This window comes from Azolla caroliniana, unplaced genomic scaffold (genome assembly GCF_043228905.1).
Source record: "Azolla caroliniana isolate FFs.n. ecotype wild unplaced genomic scaffold, voAzoCaro1.0.p SCAF_22, whole genome shotgun sequence".
NCBI lineage: Eukaryota > Viridiplantae > Streptophyta > Polypodiopsida > Salviniales > Salviniaceae > Azolla > Azolla caroliniana.
This window is the reverse complement of record NW_028230457.1, coordinates 7,846,422-7,864,400: the sequence shown is the minus strand read 5'-3', so window position 1 is coordinate 7,864,400 and position 17,979 is coordinate 7,846,422. Positions and strand designations below refer to the sequence as shown.

The following is a 17,979-nucleotide window of genomic DNA, read 5'->3' as shown; positions in this document are numbered from 1 at the left end:
CTGGAAAAACTACATTCGATGGAATCTCAGATCTGGGCAGGAATGAGGAGCACTTATGAGGAAGCGGCGGCAGTTAGTCAACAAGAAATTGCAAACCTTAAGAAATCCGTAGAAGAAGCACGCAACCGTTGCCAAGCCATAACAGACAACGTGCACATCCTTCTGCAAACGAATCAGGAGAGGTTTACGGCGCAATTAAAATTGGCGCTAGACAAAGGAGGGATGGCGTGGGCTACACAAGAGGCAGAATTGCATATGTACCTGGCGGACTGGGAGAACAGAAGGAAGCACGACCGAGGATTCTACAAACTCAATGAGGAAAGCATTGCGGCAGTACACAAGGACCTAGTGTAGGACTATCGCACGCTAGCGGACCAACATTCTGAGGAACTCGCACAGCTACTAGATAATTTTGGCGAAAGTCAGGAGGACCAGTTTCACCAGATCAAGCAAGCCGGTAGCATGCGAACAAACGAGGAATCCATCGCGATACCAATTCCGGATACTACCGAACAAGAGGAACCTCAGCCCATGTCACCGGAAATTACCACTACGGTGAACAGCACGGAACGGCAAGCGGAGCCCCCCACAATACCAGACAGTGAAACCGCAAACCAAGAGGAACCCCACCCACCAGAGCATACGCTTACGGCCGACATCAAGGAGGACGTTCCGGACCAAGAGGAACCCCAACCCGAGTCTCCAGAGCGTACGACTACGGCTGACATCACGGAGGAAATTATGGACAAAACAGAGCCGCGACCTATTGCAAGCCCACGGACGGCGGAATCACCTATTGTGTGTCTGTGATTCTTGGGTGGCGTAGCGCAGTCATAAGAGTGTAGCCGTGAGTAACAGTGTGGTTGCTAGTCCACTGTCTAAGGAGTTCGGTTGTAGTCGTCCCCCTTATACGCTACTAGGATACGGGAGGTATCCCCCTAAGTATTGAGGTCTAGGTCGAAGGATTGACTGTAGACCGTGTTCCTAATCGGTAATAGGTGTTCAACTATCTTGCTTATGTGCATGTAGCGAAGGACCAAAGGGGGAAGTTGGACTCGAAATCTCGGCCATGCATATTTCTTGACTACGGCAATGATGAATTTGGCTATCGACTATGGGACTTAACTGAGAAGAAAGTGATTAGGAGCCATGACATTGCCTTCATGGAGGAAAAGACAATAGTCGACTGGGAGGTTGAGAATAAGTCCCCAACTACTGAATCGAACTGAGTGGACGCTCAGCCGAATCGAGTAGAATCCGATTCAATCAAAATCGAATATGAGCCAGTTGGCCGATTTAATACTCGGCAAAATCGAGAACTGACTGAAGAACGAGGGAAAACGGCCGAACAAGGAACCGAATCCGACTCGGTCGAAGAAGCCAAAGAAGAACGGACCATGCCGAATGGAGGCCGAAGATAGCCCCTTAGAGAAAGGAGGCCCCCCCAAAGATTTCCGGATGAAGAGAGTGTACTGCTAACCGATAAGGGGGAGCCGGAAAGCTTTGAAGAAGCTAAGGAAGATACCCACAACCAAAAGTGGTTGAGCGACATGCAAGAGGACATGGATTCATTGCATGAGAACCACACATATGAACTGACGGAACTACTGAGAGGAAAGAAGGCACTTCGGAATAAATGGGTATACAAGTTGAAACCAGAAGATGGCGGGAATCCACCGAGGTACAAAGCACGAATCGCCATAAAAGGCTTTCAGCAAAAGATGGGTGTCGATTTCGACGAAATATTTGCCCCGGTTGTAAAGATGATGTCAATCCGAACTATGTTGAGCATCACGGCCACCATGGATCTTGAAGTCGAGCAATTGGATGTCAAGACGGCGTTTTTGCACGGTGATCTCGAAGAGGAGATCTATATGCACCAGTGGGAAGGATTTGCGGAGAAAGGTAAAGAGAACCTGGTATGCCAATTAAGGAAGAGCTTGTACGGGTTAAAGCAAGCACCTCGGCAATGGTACAGAAAATTCGAATCCTTCATGACCAACAACGGGTATCACAAAACGCAAGCCGATCACTGCATATTTGTGAAGAAATTCGACGTAGGATATTTCCTCATCCTCCTGTTGTACGTGGACAACATGTTGATTGTCCAACAGGACCATACGAAGATTCGAGTGCTGAAGAAGGCCGTTAGCAGATCGTTCTCGATGAAGGATATGGGTTCGGCAAAGAAAATCTTGGGGATGCACGTTGTTCGGGATCGAACAAAGAAATTGTTGTGGCTATCACAAGAAAAATACACGACAAAGGTGCTCCAAAGATTCGACATGGAAAGCGCGAAACCGGTCGACTCGACACTGCCGATGACTTGCAAGCAAAGCAAAGAACAATGTCCAAAATCGAGAACCAAGAAGGTCAAGATGTCAAAAGTCCCTTATGCCTCGACAGTCGGAAGCCTGATGTACGCGATGGTATGTACCAGGCCGAACATAGGATACATAATTGGTGTGGTTAGCTGATATATGAGCAACCTCGGAAGAGAGCATTAGGCTGTCGTGAAGTGGATACTTTGGTACCTACAACGCACCCCGAACGTGTGTCTTCGTTTTGGTTAGGGTAACCCCACAGTGGAAGGTTATAATGACTTGGACATGTCAATTGATGTGGATATCGGTCGATCCACATCCGAGTACGTAATGACTTATGCAAAGGGAGTTGTTTCATGGTAGTCAAGGTTGTAGAAGGCCATGGCATTGTCGACCACGGAAGCCGAATATATGGCCGCATCAGAAGCCGGTAAGGAAATCATATGGATGAAGGAGTTTATCGATGAGCTAGGAATTCGGTAGGAATAATTCCAACTCCATTGCGATAACTAAAGTGCCATCCACCTTGCGAAAAATGCCGCCTACCACTCGAGGACCAAACACATCTAGAGAAGATATCATTGGCTTTGAGAGTGAGTAGAAGAAAAGGAGTTTGCTCTAGTGAAGATCCACATGGCCGAAAATGGATCAGATATGCTGACGAAGGTGTTGTCAGCCGAAAAGCTAAACGCGTGCCGACAGAGAGTCGGTTTGGTGAAGTACCCCATGCCGGTGTGAAGGGGGAGTTTGTTGGGAAACATGTCCATTTGGATGGGAAGAGAAGTACCGTGTTGGTGAGTATCTCGGTTGAGGCCTATAGGCCACGGCCGAAACCGAAACTGAAATCATTTCGGAAGACTATAATTGTAAATAGTCTAAAAATGCATCTTGGGGGCTATACTTGTAAATAACCAGAAAGTTGCTTTTGTTTATAAGCAGCTAGGGCAAACTTTATAGATGTGTGTGTACGATCATTATTGAAAGTTAGAACGAGGTAGTTGCCTCTGTAACCGTGAGTGAGAGAGATAGTGTAACTCTATAGCCGTCTGTTAGACGAAGGTGAACTCGAGGTCGTTGCCTCCGAGTTCCGTATTTGTACTTCCTCTCTACTATAGTGATATGTTTTCTCGGGGTTTGTGGACCCCCGTGGTTTTTCCCATTTCGTGTTTTCCATGTAAAATATTGGTGTCTCAGTGTCTTCACGTTTTTTTGCATGTGTATTAGTTCTTGGTTTCTACACACAAATACGAACGTGTAACCGGTTGTGACCGGTCGATTCTTAACACAACATGTACTTCAATGTTCATAACTTAGCGACTGACACTAACTCCTAAAAATATGCCCATCTATTATGCTAGGATCGTAGGCCTCCAAATGCCTATCGGCTCTCGTGGATCCGGCTCACCAATCCGGCACGTGGATCCGGCTCTTCACTTGTTCAGCCAATCAAGCCCACATTGAGCTTGCTCGCTCAACAAAAACCCTAACCAGGAAAAAAAACATGGAAACCTCTGGGAACCAAATATCACCATCTTAGAGAGTGTACAAACAGATGTCAAACTCCCTAGATCACTAGGGGAACCCCAGTCTCTCAAGGACACAACCTTGACAAAATAACTCTTCATCTCACACACTATAGACAGAAACACACATAGAGAACAGTAGAAAAAACAGATGGCAACAAAACCTTGTTGCCGCTCAGGAACAGAGCTCGCAGAACCGTCAATCCGAGCAGATCTGTACTTGAGCGTAAACACACTTGCAAGTTGTTCTTACATTGCAACATTTGCTCTCTCTCCCACTATTCTCTTGCGCTCGTGCACACACACACACACGTCTATTATCCCAGTCTCTATTCTACATACGACTCCCTGTATATATATCCACATAGGCACATACATACACACACATAATTGTGTATAATATATAAAATTTATATTTTTGACCCTAAGTCGATTGCAAAGGCTCTTTCCTGTACTATTGAAACGGCTCTGAGCCGATAGCTGGGCTCTCAGTTGAGTTGGTTGTGGCGGGCAGGCTGCTGGAGGTAACCGGCTTGCTCGCGGCGGCTACTGTGACCGATGAGGCTAACTCCTAAGCTGAATAGTCAACGGTGACAGTTGAAGGCAGTTGGGCAACGGTTGAACCCATTCCCAGCAGCAGGTAAGCCAATTGCGACGGCAGGCTGGGCGGTGGCAGTTTGCACTACTGTCTTTATCACGTTCACCATGATCCCTCATTTCAATCAGTTTCATTATTTTTTTGTTTTATATCCTTAATTAGCTTAACTATAAATGATGATCACGATCCATTGTAGTCTAGAATGATATATTGCTTGATTCTGAAAAGATCTTTGCAACATCTATGTAGGATGTACTTTAAAAGTATTATTGGATTGCCTTATCGATATATTAGCTTTCAATGTTCATGTACAAAAACATAAACTGATTAATTTGGTTAAGTGAGCCACAATATGCGAGCATCTCTCATCTACTAGATGTTGATCAAATAGTCTATTATGAAGTATTGTTCAAATACACACAAATTTATGGATTACAAACACATTATGAAACTTTAGGATTCTTGTGAACCTCTTGTGGCTCAAACTTGCATTCTGATAAGTGGAAAGATATCCTTATGTAGAACATATAAGCTATCCTTATCTTCATATGGATAGCTATAGCTTTCATCTTGATGTAGAAGTTTCTTTTTCCTATCTCGCATACCCTCTTCAACTTTTCTAGCATGATTTCTATCATTTCTCTCTTTTGCCAAGGATCTTGATATTATCCTAGTCTAGAACATTACATTAATTGATTCTACATATTACTCTGATATCTATGAGCATATTGGATTTCAATCGGTTTCATTCTCTCATTTATACCTTAGTTAGCTTAACTATTGCTAACCATCCTAATCCTTTGTATTCTTTCTTGATTCTAAAAAGGATCTTTGCAAATGAGCCACAAAATGTGAGGATCAGTCATCAGCTAGATGTTTACTGAACAATCTATTGCAAATTATTGTTCAGATACATAGACAGAATTATGGATTGTGAAAATGTCATAGAATTGTAGAGTTCATGTGAACCGTCTGTTACTCACCTTGCATTCTTATAAGTGAAACGATATCTTTATGTAGAGCATTCAAGTTATGTTAATCTTCATAGCGTTAGCCCTAGCTTTTTTATCTTGAATCTAATAATAATTTCTTTATCATGTCCAAAATACCCTTTCAAATTTTCGAGCATGATTTCTAGTATTTCTCTCTTTGATTTTCTCTATTAACGAAATGCATAGATCTCTTATCTGTTCAAATAAATTGATAAATCATAGAATTATGGATTGTGAACATCTCATAAAACTTAAGTGATTATCTTCATTAAGTGATTGATATGAGCTAATTAAGTTTTATAGGAGCAACATTAAATGGAATCATCATCTCAAACGCATGCAACAATGGACTCATCTTCAATTAATGTTAGCCATGAGCCAACAAGCACATAAAAAAAGGCAACACATATCATGGACAGATGTTCACATTACCTCGACGACAACGCCATCATCGTCATGTTTGTTGGTCTTCGACAACATCCATAACTACGATAGCAAAGCATTTAGCAAAAAAGAATCATCTATTAGGCGATCAAACCAAAATTCAAGTATATCACAACCCTTTCAATCTTCTATTAAGGCTGCTAAAGTATGTTGTGTTTTAGTAAAGAAAATTGATGATACCATGACGAAGCATATTATGAAGGGAACACTACCCCATGCACATGTAGAATCCCCTCAATTTAAGGAGTTCATACAACAAATTGTACCTGGATATCAAGGGAAGACAAGATGCACGATTAAACATTCCATCCTAGAAATGTATGGGGTTTGCATCATCAAGTGATAGATTTGCTATCTAAATGCCAATGAAGATTTTCCAGAACTTTCGATGGTTAATCAAATAGTAGTCGAAAGGGCTTCAGATACTCAATGAAACTGCATTGGGCATGTCATGAGACAATCAAGGGCAAAAATTTGATGGGTGTCATGCCCGTCAAAGGCCATTTTACCCGTAAAAAACATACACCCAATGAAAATGCCCGTTAAGTGACATATAAAGTTTAAATTTGTATTTTCATGTGAAAGGACCCTAAATTTTATATCTGTCAAATGACATGCTAAAATTCTATTTTCCATGTCGTGATGCATATATATATGTATATATATACCACATGTAAATGTATGTATGTACTATGAAGTGTATATAGTATTATATTATATGTTTTTATATAACACTATAAAAATAATATCACATAATAACGCTATATATTGTAAAATACACAGAATTGTTTCTCCCCAAAATAGCCTGTCCTTAGCCTCAGGTTTGTACTTCTATTTATAGTATTCTATTATATCCTTTTGATTCTTTAACCGTTTTATCAATCTTGGCAAACTATCAGTTTGGTTCAAGAATTGCCACGTCATACATATATGACACCTCCCCCTTTTGAATAAGAAGGGTGGACGATGTTGCTACATTTTTTCTATGAGGATGCCTTCGAATTATGGTCAGATGAGGGAACATTGATTGATGGTATGCGCTTGATCCGACTGATGTGAGCGACTGTTTCGGATGAATTGGTTGTCCGCCGCAAACGATACGTTTGTGTGCCAATGCGCGCTATGACTGTGTATGGCCCGATCCAACGGTGCATGAGGGATTCGCAGAGTCCGGGCTTGCGGATAGGATAATAAACTCTGACATTCTCTCCTATCTGTAGCTCCATCGGCAAATGGGATGCGTCATAGTATTTCTTTTGTCTTTGTTGTGCCATACGTAAATTGTGTTGGAGCGCGCGTCGAAGCAGTGGTTGATGGAGTTGGAGATGAAGCCACCATTCAGTTGCGTCATTCCTTTGGGGTTGCACTTTCACGTTATGGATATCCAGTGGGAGGCGCGGGTCACGGCCGTACAAAGCTCGAAAAGGGCTGATTTTGGTGGATGTTTGGACCGAGGTGTTGTATGCGTGAACGGCGAAGGGCAAAACCTGATCCCACGACTGATGCAATGGATCCACATATGTGGAAATAACTTGTTTGATTGTCTTATTCATGCGCTCCGTCAAGCCATTTGTTTGTGGATGATAGGGTGATGTAAACACTTGCTTAATTCCCAAGCTATGGCTGAGCACTTGAAGTACCTCGCTGCGAAATTGTGATCCCTGATCCGATAGAAGTTGTTGAGGGCAGCCATGAGGGAAGATTACTTTATGAAGCAATGCTTGAGCCACAGAATGGGCTGTGGCATCTGGTAATGCGGCTGCTTCACACCAACGTGTGAGATATTCTGTTATGACCAAAATGTACTTATTACCATTTACTGAAGTTGGAAAGGGACCCATTAGATCCCAGCCCAGTAATTCAAAGGGTTCCTTGACTGTGATAGGTTGTAGAATGCCAGATGCTTGTTGTGGTGATTTCATTGATTGGCATGTTGGGCATGCTTGTAGAAATCGAGAGATTGAATGGCGAAGTTTGGGCCAATAGAATAAAGATCTGATACGGTGTAATAATTTATGAAAACCAAAGTGTCCGGTTAGTTGGTTGCTGTGATAGAACTCCAAATATGTTGAACGTAGCGCTTCTGGGACATAAAGTCGTGGGGGTTGTCCTTGACTGACAAAGTGTAATATGTTATTGATGATGATGAAGTTACGATTGACCTGTTGATCCCGTCCACACTGAAGACGCAAGATAATATCTCTAATCATCGGATCTTGCTGCTGAAACTGAGCTACTTGATGTGGATGGATTGGTAACTCGGTTTGCTCATTGATCTGGGATGCCTGATGCTCTATGCGAGATAGTGAATCAGCTACTATATTAGTGATGCCACGTCTGTAGGTCATGGTGAATCTGTATTCTTGTAATGCTAATGCCCAGCGCAACAGACGACCCGGAGGATGGCTCTTGTGTATCAATGATACTAAGGGTTGATGGTCTGTTTCGACCTGAACTGTGGTCCCATGCAAATATGGGTGAAATTTTTGGAAAGCCCAAACTACTGCCAAGAATTCCTTTTCTGTAGTTGAATAGTTCAGTTCGGCCTTTGTGAGAGCTCGACTAATGTAGGCGATTGGTCGCCAATCATCAGAGTGATCCTGCTGTAGTAAAACAGCACCAATTCCTTAATTTGATGCGTCCGTTTGTAGGCGAAATGCCTTGCTGAAATCTGGGAATGCTAATTGGGCGGCCTCTTGAATAATTCTCTTGATTTGTCGAAAACTTTCTATGCAAGCCTTGGACCAAGAGAATGGTGTGTCCTTCTTCAATAAGAGGCGTAATGGTTGCGTGATGGTTGCGAGTTGTGGGACAAACCGGAGGGAGAAGTTGACAAGACCTAAGAAGCTTTGGAGCGACTTGACATTTGTTGGCGGCGGATAATTGGTAATTGCTTTGATCTTGGCCGGGTCCATGCTGATCCCTGTGGCGGATATGATGAAACCTAAGAATTTTAATGTAGCAGCGCCCCACTGGCACTTCTTCAATTGGAGTTGTAGGTTGTATTTTTGTATCATGTGTAGAACCTCCCGCAGAATGTGGATGTGTTGTTCCCATTCTGGTGTATGAATTAGAATATCGTCTAGATATACTAGTACCACTCCTTCTTGGATCAAGTCATGAAATATTGAATTCGCAATCCTCTGAAAAGTGCTCCCCGCATCAGATAGGCCGAAAGGCATTCTTTTAAACTGAAATAAACCCTGTTGCGTCCTAAAAGCGGTTTTGTGTTTGTCTTGAGGGCTTCATGGGATTTGCCAATAGCCTGATGCGAGGTCTAATGATGTGAAGTATTTGGACTTCCCGACTTGATCCAATAGATCATCTATGCGTGGCAGCGGGTATAGGTCGTGCTTGGTAATCTTATTTAAAGGACGGAAATCGATGCAAAAACGAAAAGTGCCATCGTCCTTGCGCACCAAATGCGGCTCCGAGACCCAATCACTACTCGATGGCTCTATAATATCCTTGTCCAGCATGTCTCTTACTGCTTGATTGATCCTTTGATTATCCAAGGGAGAGCGTCGTCTGGCAGCCATCCGAACTGGTTGTCCTGTGGTTGTCGGGATTGTATGTTGGACAGGCAAATTGATTTGCGTCGTGGTCGTTGTCTTGCGAAATAATGTCGGGAATTCCCGCAAGAGTCGGCGGATGTCGGCAGTACGTACCGTGGTTGATTCTAGATGAACTTGTGTATGCATTATGTGGTTGCTAAGTTGTGGTGAGCTAAACAAGGGAATCGTGGTGAACGGCTTAAGGGATGGCAAAACTAGCGATTGAGTATCAAAATGTAGTTGCGCTCCAGTTTTGATAAACCAATCGCATCCTAATGTCATGGGAAATAATTGGCGTGGTAATACATAAAAGGAATGTAGGAACTTATGTTGTGCTAAAAAGAAAGTACAATGTGCTTGTGTAGATGATCGGTAGGTTTGTTGTTTATCGCCAAAAACTACTTGTATTTGTGCTGCTGGGGATGTGGGTAAGTTTAATGAATTGACTAAATCTATGCTAATAGAGGAGATTGTGCTTCCTGAATCTAAGAGAGCCTCCTGTGATGTGTTATCTATCTGTGCTAATGTGGAACATACCAGTCGTTTGGAGGAGGTTGCGACTTGAATGTGCGGTAGCTGCTCCTCCATCAGTTTCCCGCTTGGTGGTTTCCCTGTACCTCGGCAAGTGACGTCAAATCAGCCAATTGGACTTGAGTATTCTGATGATGTTTAGATGCCGCCAATTTTCTGCAATGTTTCTTAACATGGCCATATGAATTACAGTAAAAACAACGCGGCTTGCCGTTAGAATCACGATCAGGTAAGCTATTTTTCCTACTGAACTGTACGTTTTGTACGTCGATGTCCATTGGTGAAACCGAGGAATTATCTGGTTGTTTCTGATGATTATTGCTCGGGGGTTGTGTGGATGGCGGTAACTCTATGTAATCGGGTGCCTCAATCCGTTGAGCGATTTGGATTGCCATATGAAATGATGTCGGTCCTTGATCTCGAACGCGCCGATAAAGATCATGTCGCAGCCGTGGTAGTAGGAAGTACAACTTCATGGTCTCCTTCATGTTGGGGTCGACTCGAAGTAGTAGTTGCTTTAGCTTTACGGCGAATTGTGCCACCGGCTCATTGGGTTGCTGACGGAGACTATTCAGTTGTTGTAGTGCGGATTGCATCACGTCGTTGTTGGCGAAATGTTGTATGAGCTGCTCCCGCAAATAGGGCCAATCATTCTTGATCTCCTCCGGTTGTTGTATGAACCATGTGGCGGCGACATGCTCTAATACTGTCCGCAGCTCCAATGCCTTTCTTTGATCATTCCAATCGTGATAACCTGCGACAAGGTCAAAATGATCTAGCCAAGCTAGGACATCCTCTGTGGGGAGGCCCGAGAATGATCTTGGACGTATTCGGGAATCTTTTTTCTGATCATTCATTGTTCCTGTAGATTGAGATTGAGAGGTGAGCCATGTCATGAGTGCTTGGTTTGTGTGATTTACCTGAATCATCATTGTAGACATTGCTTGGAACATTTGCTCCATGGTTGTATGCATCGACGTATGTTCGCCGAATTCAGGTTGCATGCTTGTGTCGTTGCCTTCCTGTTGTTGCATTTTGATTACTTTGTGTGGTGAAGGCTGATGGGCTGAACGTGAGGGCAATTATGGGCGGCTCTTCTATTTGTGGCTGGGCGGCTCTTCTATTTGTGGCTGGGCGGCTGTTTCTTGGCGGCTGTTGCGATGTGCAGAGTGGCCGGTGGTTGATCTCCCGTCGTCTCCACCAATGTAAAATACACAGAATTGTTTCTCCCCAAAATAGCCTGTCCTTAGCCTCAGGTTTGTACTTCTATTTATAGTATTCTATTACATCCGTTTCATTCTTTAACCGTTTTATCAATCTTGGCAAACTATCAGTTTGGTTCAAGAATTGCCACGTCATACATATATGACAATATTCTTAAATCTTTATTCTTTACTAAAAATGTTGGTTGAAACTTATTTTTGGAAAAAAAAAGTAACTTAAAATTTAATTTACGGAAAAACCTTTATTAAATATTCTAAGAGTCTAGACTCTAGGTTTTTTTTTTTAGTTTGAACTATTAAACCTATTTCTGTCATGCTTATTACTATCTTTTATTAGAAATTTTCGTTTAATAAAGAAACATGGATAGTAAATATCATAGTGTGAGCGTACATATTTAATTTTACACTATATTTTTTGGAAAAAAACATTACACTATAATATGTAAGTTTACACTACCCTAAAAATAGATACATAGCTTGTTTGTGCTTTGGCTTAAAAAACATTAACATGATATTTATTTTATGGGTCTCATTAGCTTTGTAATATAATTATGCTAATTTGTCTATCTTTGCATACTTTTGATAGTGATGAAATGGGTAACAATATTTATTGCATTATATAGGCCTTTCATTTTAAAAATTTGTTAGTCAAATGACTTGTTAGTTTTTGCACTATTATGGCATATGACATACATCTTTAAAAAATGGTCGTCAAAAAACTTTAATATTAACCTGTCAAATTTAGGCCCTAGGGCTCGAGATCAATGATATTGGATTTTGTGCATGTATTTCCAGGTGTTGGATCATGGAAACATTGTGCACATGCTCTCTTTTGTCGAGTTCGATTTCCAATCGATTATTAGCAACAACTTTTTATGGAGCTAGTGATGCACAAGCAATTGCAAAGGAGTTTAGCATGTTGTTACAAAATGAACATGGTAAGGAAATTTTGGCTCCCTCACATATGTTAAGGTGTATGGTGCACAGTTTTCAGTTGGGCATCAAGTCAACATTAGGGGTTATCTCACCTCAACAGAAAAGTTGAGAACAATGTTCCATATGATTAGAAAATGTGGTGTAAATTTCCGTTTCTTATGATGTTCCAGAGACTCTAGTAACTGCATTGTGTCGTTTATGTCTAATCTTTCTTCAAAAAGCATTAAAAATGCGGTGTAAATTTATGTTTTCTTGTCCTTGGTACTAATATCTAGTTTTGTTTATTATGTGTAATCTTTGGTTATGTTTATTATGTCTAATCTTTGGTTCTGTTTATTATCTAAAATCTATGGATCTGTTTTAGACAACATACATATGAATTTATGTCAAAAATGGTTTGATTTAAGCTCTAGTTCCTTTTTTGGTTGGATTATGTAACAAATGGTTTGGTTTTGATTTATGATAAATCAATTTGCTTTGGTTCTAAATTTTGCGTAAATGGTTTGGTTTCTCATACTTTTTATTCAGTACAGCTTAAACAGTTTGGTTCTAAACAGTTCAACTTAAATGGCTTCATAATTTTTAAACAATTTGGTTCTAAACAGTTCAATTTAAATGGCTTCATAATTTTTAAACAATTTGGTTTGGTTTTTATTATGAATAGATGGTTTGGTTTGGTTTCAAGGCCAAGAAACCAAACCAAGCCCAATTTCTCATACTTTTTATACAATACAGCTTAAACAATTTAGTTCTAAACAGTTCAATTTAAATGGTTTGGTTTGGTTTTTATTATGAATAGATGGTTTGGTTTGGTTTCAAGGCCAAGAAACTGAACCAAGCTCGGTTTCTCATACTTTCTATACAGTACAACTTAAACAGTTCAATTTAAATGGCTTCATAATTTTTAAACGGTTTGGTTTAGTTTTTATTATGAATAGATGGTTTGGTTTTTAGGATAAACCAGTTTGCTTCGGTTCTAAATTTTGCGGAAACGGTTTGGTTTATCATACTTTTTATACAATACAGCTGAAACAGTTTAGTTCTAAATAGTTCAATTTAAATGGCTTCATAATTTTTAAACGGTTTGGTTTGGTTTTTATTATGAATAGATGATTTGGTTTGGTTTCAAGGCCAAGAAACTGAACCAAGCCCGGTTTCTCATACTTTTTATACAGTACAACTTAAACAGTTCGGTTCTAAACAGTTCAATTTAAATGGCTTCATAATTTTTAAACAATTTGGTTTGGTTTTTATGATGAACCAATTTGCTATGGTTCTAAATTTTGCGGAAACAGTTTGGTTTATCATACTTTTTATACAATACAGCTAAAACAATTTGGTTCTAAACAGTTCAATTTAAATGGCTTCATAATTTTTAAACGGTTTGGTTTGGTTTTTATTATGAATAGATGGTTTGTTTTTTATTATGAATAGATGATTTGGTTTTTATTATGATTAGATGGTTTGGTTTTTATTATCAATAGATGGTTTGGTTTGGTTTCAAGGCCAAGAAACTAAACCAAGCCCGGTTTCTCATACTTTCTATACAGTACGGCTTAAACGGTTCAGTTCTAAACAATTCAATTTAAATGGCTTCATACTTTTTAAACGGTTTGGTTGGGTTTTTATTATGAATAGATGGTTTGATTTAGTTTCACGGCCAATAAACCGAACCAAGCCCATCGCTATTAAGTAGTACGTAATGTGTTTTTTATTACATTTCAAGGGATGTGAGTCATTGTGGAGGGAGGGTTAGCTGGTGACCTATATGTACTACCATCAATATTTGGAGTTAATTATTGGTGTTGACTAAGTATCTATAGGAGCTTGTTGGATCACATGCCATCTAGTTTTATTATCTATTATTATCATCCTCATGGTCTTTCAATCTTTGAAAGTGCCATGGTGAACATTAACTCTACCAACGTGGACGTGCCAAGCATGGTTATAATACATCAATCACATACCAGTAAACACATATAAGCCAACACAGCAGAACACAGTGACTTAACCAAAGATGATACCAATGTTTGCGAATCAAGGCTGGCTTATCCTAAACATTATGGAGTTAGCAACACATTAGCACATTATGGAGTTTGATTCAAACATTGCATGATTTCATGGGTTTGCAGACATGTTTCTTTCTTTTGCTTCTTTCACTAGCATTTTACCCTCAAAGGAGTTCATCCACAAACTCTTGGAATGCCAGGGTGGAGGTTCCGGAGGGCGAAATGGCAGCACGTGCAATCGCCGCCATCTCAACCACCTTCTTCCTCAATTTAACCTGAGTTAAGGATTCGTCGTCGACACCTACCGTTCCCATTACACGTTGCAACGCATTTACGAGGGTGGTGCTACGTAGGCTCCCTATGCCGCCCATCATCGTGTCCACACCCGCCACCCCAATGCCCCATTCTTGGGCAAGCCACATGTTGGTGTTTTGTTCCGCCATGCGAGGGCACCCCACGACAGGAACACCGTTCCAAATACTCTCCAACAGGGAATTCCACCCACAATGGCTCACGAAAGCTCCCACCGATCCATGTTCCAATACATGCCTCTGGGGTGCCCACGACACTATGAGGCCTTTCTCGGTAGGAAGGTTACCGGCGCGGAAACTCACGGGGAGCGATTCGGTGGCGGAGCCATCGCGAATCGCCCACAAAAACGGCCTCCCGAACGCCTCCAATGCGGCCACTAACTCCCGCATCTCCTCCCTCGACAAGAATCCGGCTGACCCGAAGGCCACATACACTACCGATTTGGGTGCTTGCTTATCAAGCCACTGCAAGCATTTGGATTGAGCCTCATCCAAAAGGCTAGGGCTGTCCTTCTTATGTCCTACCCCAAATGTTGGGCCAATGGGGGTCATCTTCACATTCTTTGCTCTCAATGCCTCCATTGCGCCGGCCTCGACCCCGTCAAAAGAGTTCACGAGGACTCGCTGAGATTCGGCGCCACGCAAGAAGGATTGAACGATGATTTGAAAGAATGGGTGTGTAAGATCCTTTGTTTTCAGGGTTTCTACAGGCACGTTACCCAATCGGGAGGTGGAGATGCCAGGCAGAAAGTCAAGCACAATGTCCTGTGTACCTGTTGGAGAAGAATCAGTAATGAGGAGACATGCAGGGAGTGAGAGAGAGAGTGTGTGTGTGAGAGAGAGAGAGAGAATGTACCTTGAATGAAGGGTAAGAGGCCCTTTGAGATGAGTGGTAGTATGGAACAGCCGAAGACGTAGGCGGTGGCGGAGGCGGTCCACATTTCGACCCTCGGGACGCCCATCTCGCAGGCCAGTTCCACGGTCCAGGGCATGAAGCTGTCCGAAATGAGGCAAGAAATGGGCGGCAGAATCTCAAGGTGCTGCTCACCTACAATGGCACTGGCACCTGAATTGGTGGCACGATAAGCGGTCATGAAGGTCCTAAGAGGGCCGAGGATCTCGGTGTCGACAATCTCAAACATCTCCCACGATTGGTCTCCCGATGACAGCTTCGCGTCAATCTCCGACGGGAGGTCGAGGGTCGCGAAGCGGATGAGGAGATGCTTCTCGGGGACTACGAGCCCCTTGGACAACATGCCCCGTGGGAGGACAAGTGTAGACAATATGCCCGAAGCGGCCAATCGTTCCCCTAAATCGATAAGAGGGTTTATGTGACCTTGTGCCGGGAACGGCAAAAGGAGGACATGCGGTTGTCGTGCTCGTCCATGATGCGCCAACACCCCTTCCATTGCCCTCTTGTCTAGCCTTCTTTCTTTACACAATGCTCACTCTTTGGATATATTCATGGACTTCTCACCACTTTATATAGGGGAGGGATAATGCCTTGGGCAAGAGTTTGTACGTGCTGCCTTTTCCATGTGTTCGAAAACTATTAAATTTAGCTAATTTCCTATGCACCATAAATTAGGAGGACTTTCGATTGTCGTGCTCGTCGATGATGCGCCAAGTTACGCCCATTCCATTGCCCTCTCTTGTCTAATCTTGCGTACTTCTTTCTTTACACAATGCTCACGTGTTGGCTATATTCATGTAGTTCTCACCAATTCATATAGAGGACAATAATGCCTTAGGGGAGAGGTTGTACATGCTGCCCTGGGGCAAAGCCTTCACCGAGTACAACACTTAATCATCATGTTGGTTCTCTTTTAGAGATTTTGTTGTTCCAATGTTTTGCAAAAACTATTAAATTTAGCTACTTCCTATGCACCATAAATTATTTCAGTGTCCACATCATGCACGGTCTCCAACGGATGACAATCAAACATTTCAATTTTCAACTAGCGTTGAGCTGTAACATTTGTCGAGCTCACACACATTTTAGAAATGTAGAAAAGACAAAGGTCCTTGTTTGTGTACCGTTAACCATGCAAACGAGAAGCTTTGGATTTATTTGATTTACCATGTGTTAGAGAGCTATTGGATTAGGCTATCAATGAGAGGTCACTATTTGTTGTGCCAGAAATCATGTTGATTCTCTTTTAGAGCTTCCCATCCACCATAAATTATTTCAGTATTCACATTATGCACGGTCTCTGATTGATGACAACCAAACATTTCAACTATGGCCCAACTAGCTTTGAGCCATAACGTTTGTCCATCTCTCTCTCTCTAACTATCTTTCTTTCTTCCTTTTTTCATTATTGATGTAAACATTTTAAATAGTATATGTAAATGATTATTACACATAAATGAGAAGAGAATACCTGTTGAACTCTAGATCACCACTAGCAATTAGATATATACCATTCTTTTCATGGGACCATAATCAAAAAAGGAAACCACTAAGTTATAAGCCTATCACCATTAGTGCAACAAGATTCTTCAAAATGTTTAGGCTAACTAGAAGACTAAATAATTCACTCACCAAAAGTTCAAATATATGGGTAGAAAATATGTTGTTTGATTGGGCAATAGACCTTGCCCTTGCATATGGCCATATGTGTAGGGATATCTTGTGTCGTATATGTTTAACACAACCTTCAATTACAACATTATTAGATGCCACGTTAAAGAATATGTCTTCTCTTTGCATTTGATAGAAACAATGGACTGCGTCTTCACCGAACTCTAATTCGATATAAACCTCTATTAGAGTAATCCATGACACCACATCATATTCTTGAATACCTCTTCCAAAACACTAAGAGTTAACGCGATTGAGCCACATTGGAGGTGGTAGACAACCATCCAAATTTCTTATCTCCACAAAATCTATGGGAATTGATTTAAATCTACATAGAAACCCTTATTATATCTAAATTATCGCACATATCTCTGGCTCTCTCTGTAATCACCCTAATTCTTTGTCCCAATGTCTAGAGAAGGCATGTTTTTACGAGCTTTTAGGACACCCAAAATGTTGTTTGATTGGTAGTAGATATTGGTCTTGCGAAAATTCTTAAATAGCAAAAAAGAGACACATGATAAGTGATGTGTTTAAATATGTACTTCAATATAGAATATATTATAGAATATGATGTGCAGAAGAATATGTGAGGACCTATAGAAAATGTGTGCAACAAACAACACAGACAGAATATGAATGAAAATAGAAAATAGAAGGTAGGATAGACATAGTTAAGCTCTAATGGAGACTCTGTTTATTCTCTTATGAAAAAACACTCTCTCACACAATGTTACAGTTGGGCTTATATATATACAGAACCCCTAACTCGAAGATGTGTTTACATTAAGTATACAAAGTGGAAGGAGTTAGCCTGTTATACCAACAAACTCCCCCCTAAAAGGTCTACTCTTCCTATGTATACAAATAATTGGGGTTATCTCCCCCGTGAACCTAGATTACAGTTTTGATCTAAAGTTACAATTGTATACATACAAGGTAGTCAACAT

At 41.3% G+C, this 17,979-nt stretch overlaps 2 protein-coding genes across 2 annotated transcripts; both read right to left on the bottom strand.

Moving 5' to 3' along the window:
* Positions 1-10,022: 10,022 nt before the first annotated feature.
* On the bottom strand, positions 10,023-10,967 carry LOC147849912 (uncharacterized). Its single transcript, XM_087337282.1, has one exon. The coding sequence runs from the start codon at positions 10,938-10,940 to the stop codon at positions 10,023-10,025; it is 918 nt and encodes a 305-aa protein (XP_087193408.1). The 5' UTR covers positions 10,941-10,967.
* Positions 10,968-14,261: 3,294 nt separating this feature from the next.
* Positions 14,262-15,858, bottom strand: LOC147849911 ((R)-mandelonitrile beta-glucosyltransferase-like). Its single transcript, XM_087336894.1, has 2 exons — positions 15,302-15,858; positions 14,262-15,218 (listed from the first exon to the last, which is right to left on the bottom strand). The coding sequence occupies exons 1-2, from the start codon at positions 15,852-15,854 to the stop codon at positions 14,299-14,301; spliced, it is 1,473 nt and encodes a 490-aa protein (XP_087193020.1). The 5' UTR covers positions 15,855-15,858; the 3' UTR covers positions 14,262-14,298.
* Positions 15,859-17,979: the final 2,121 nt, after the last annotated feature.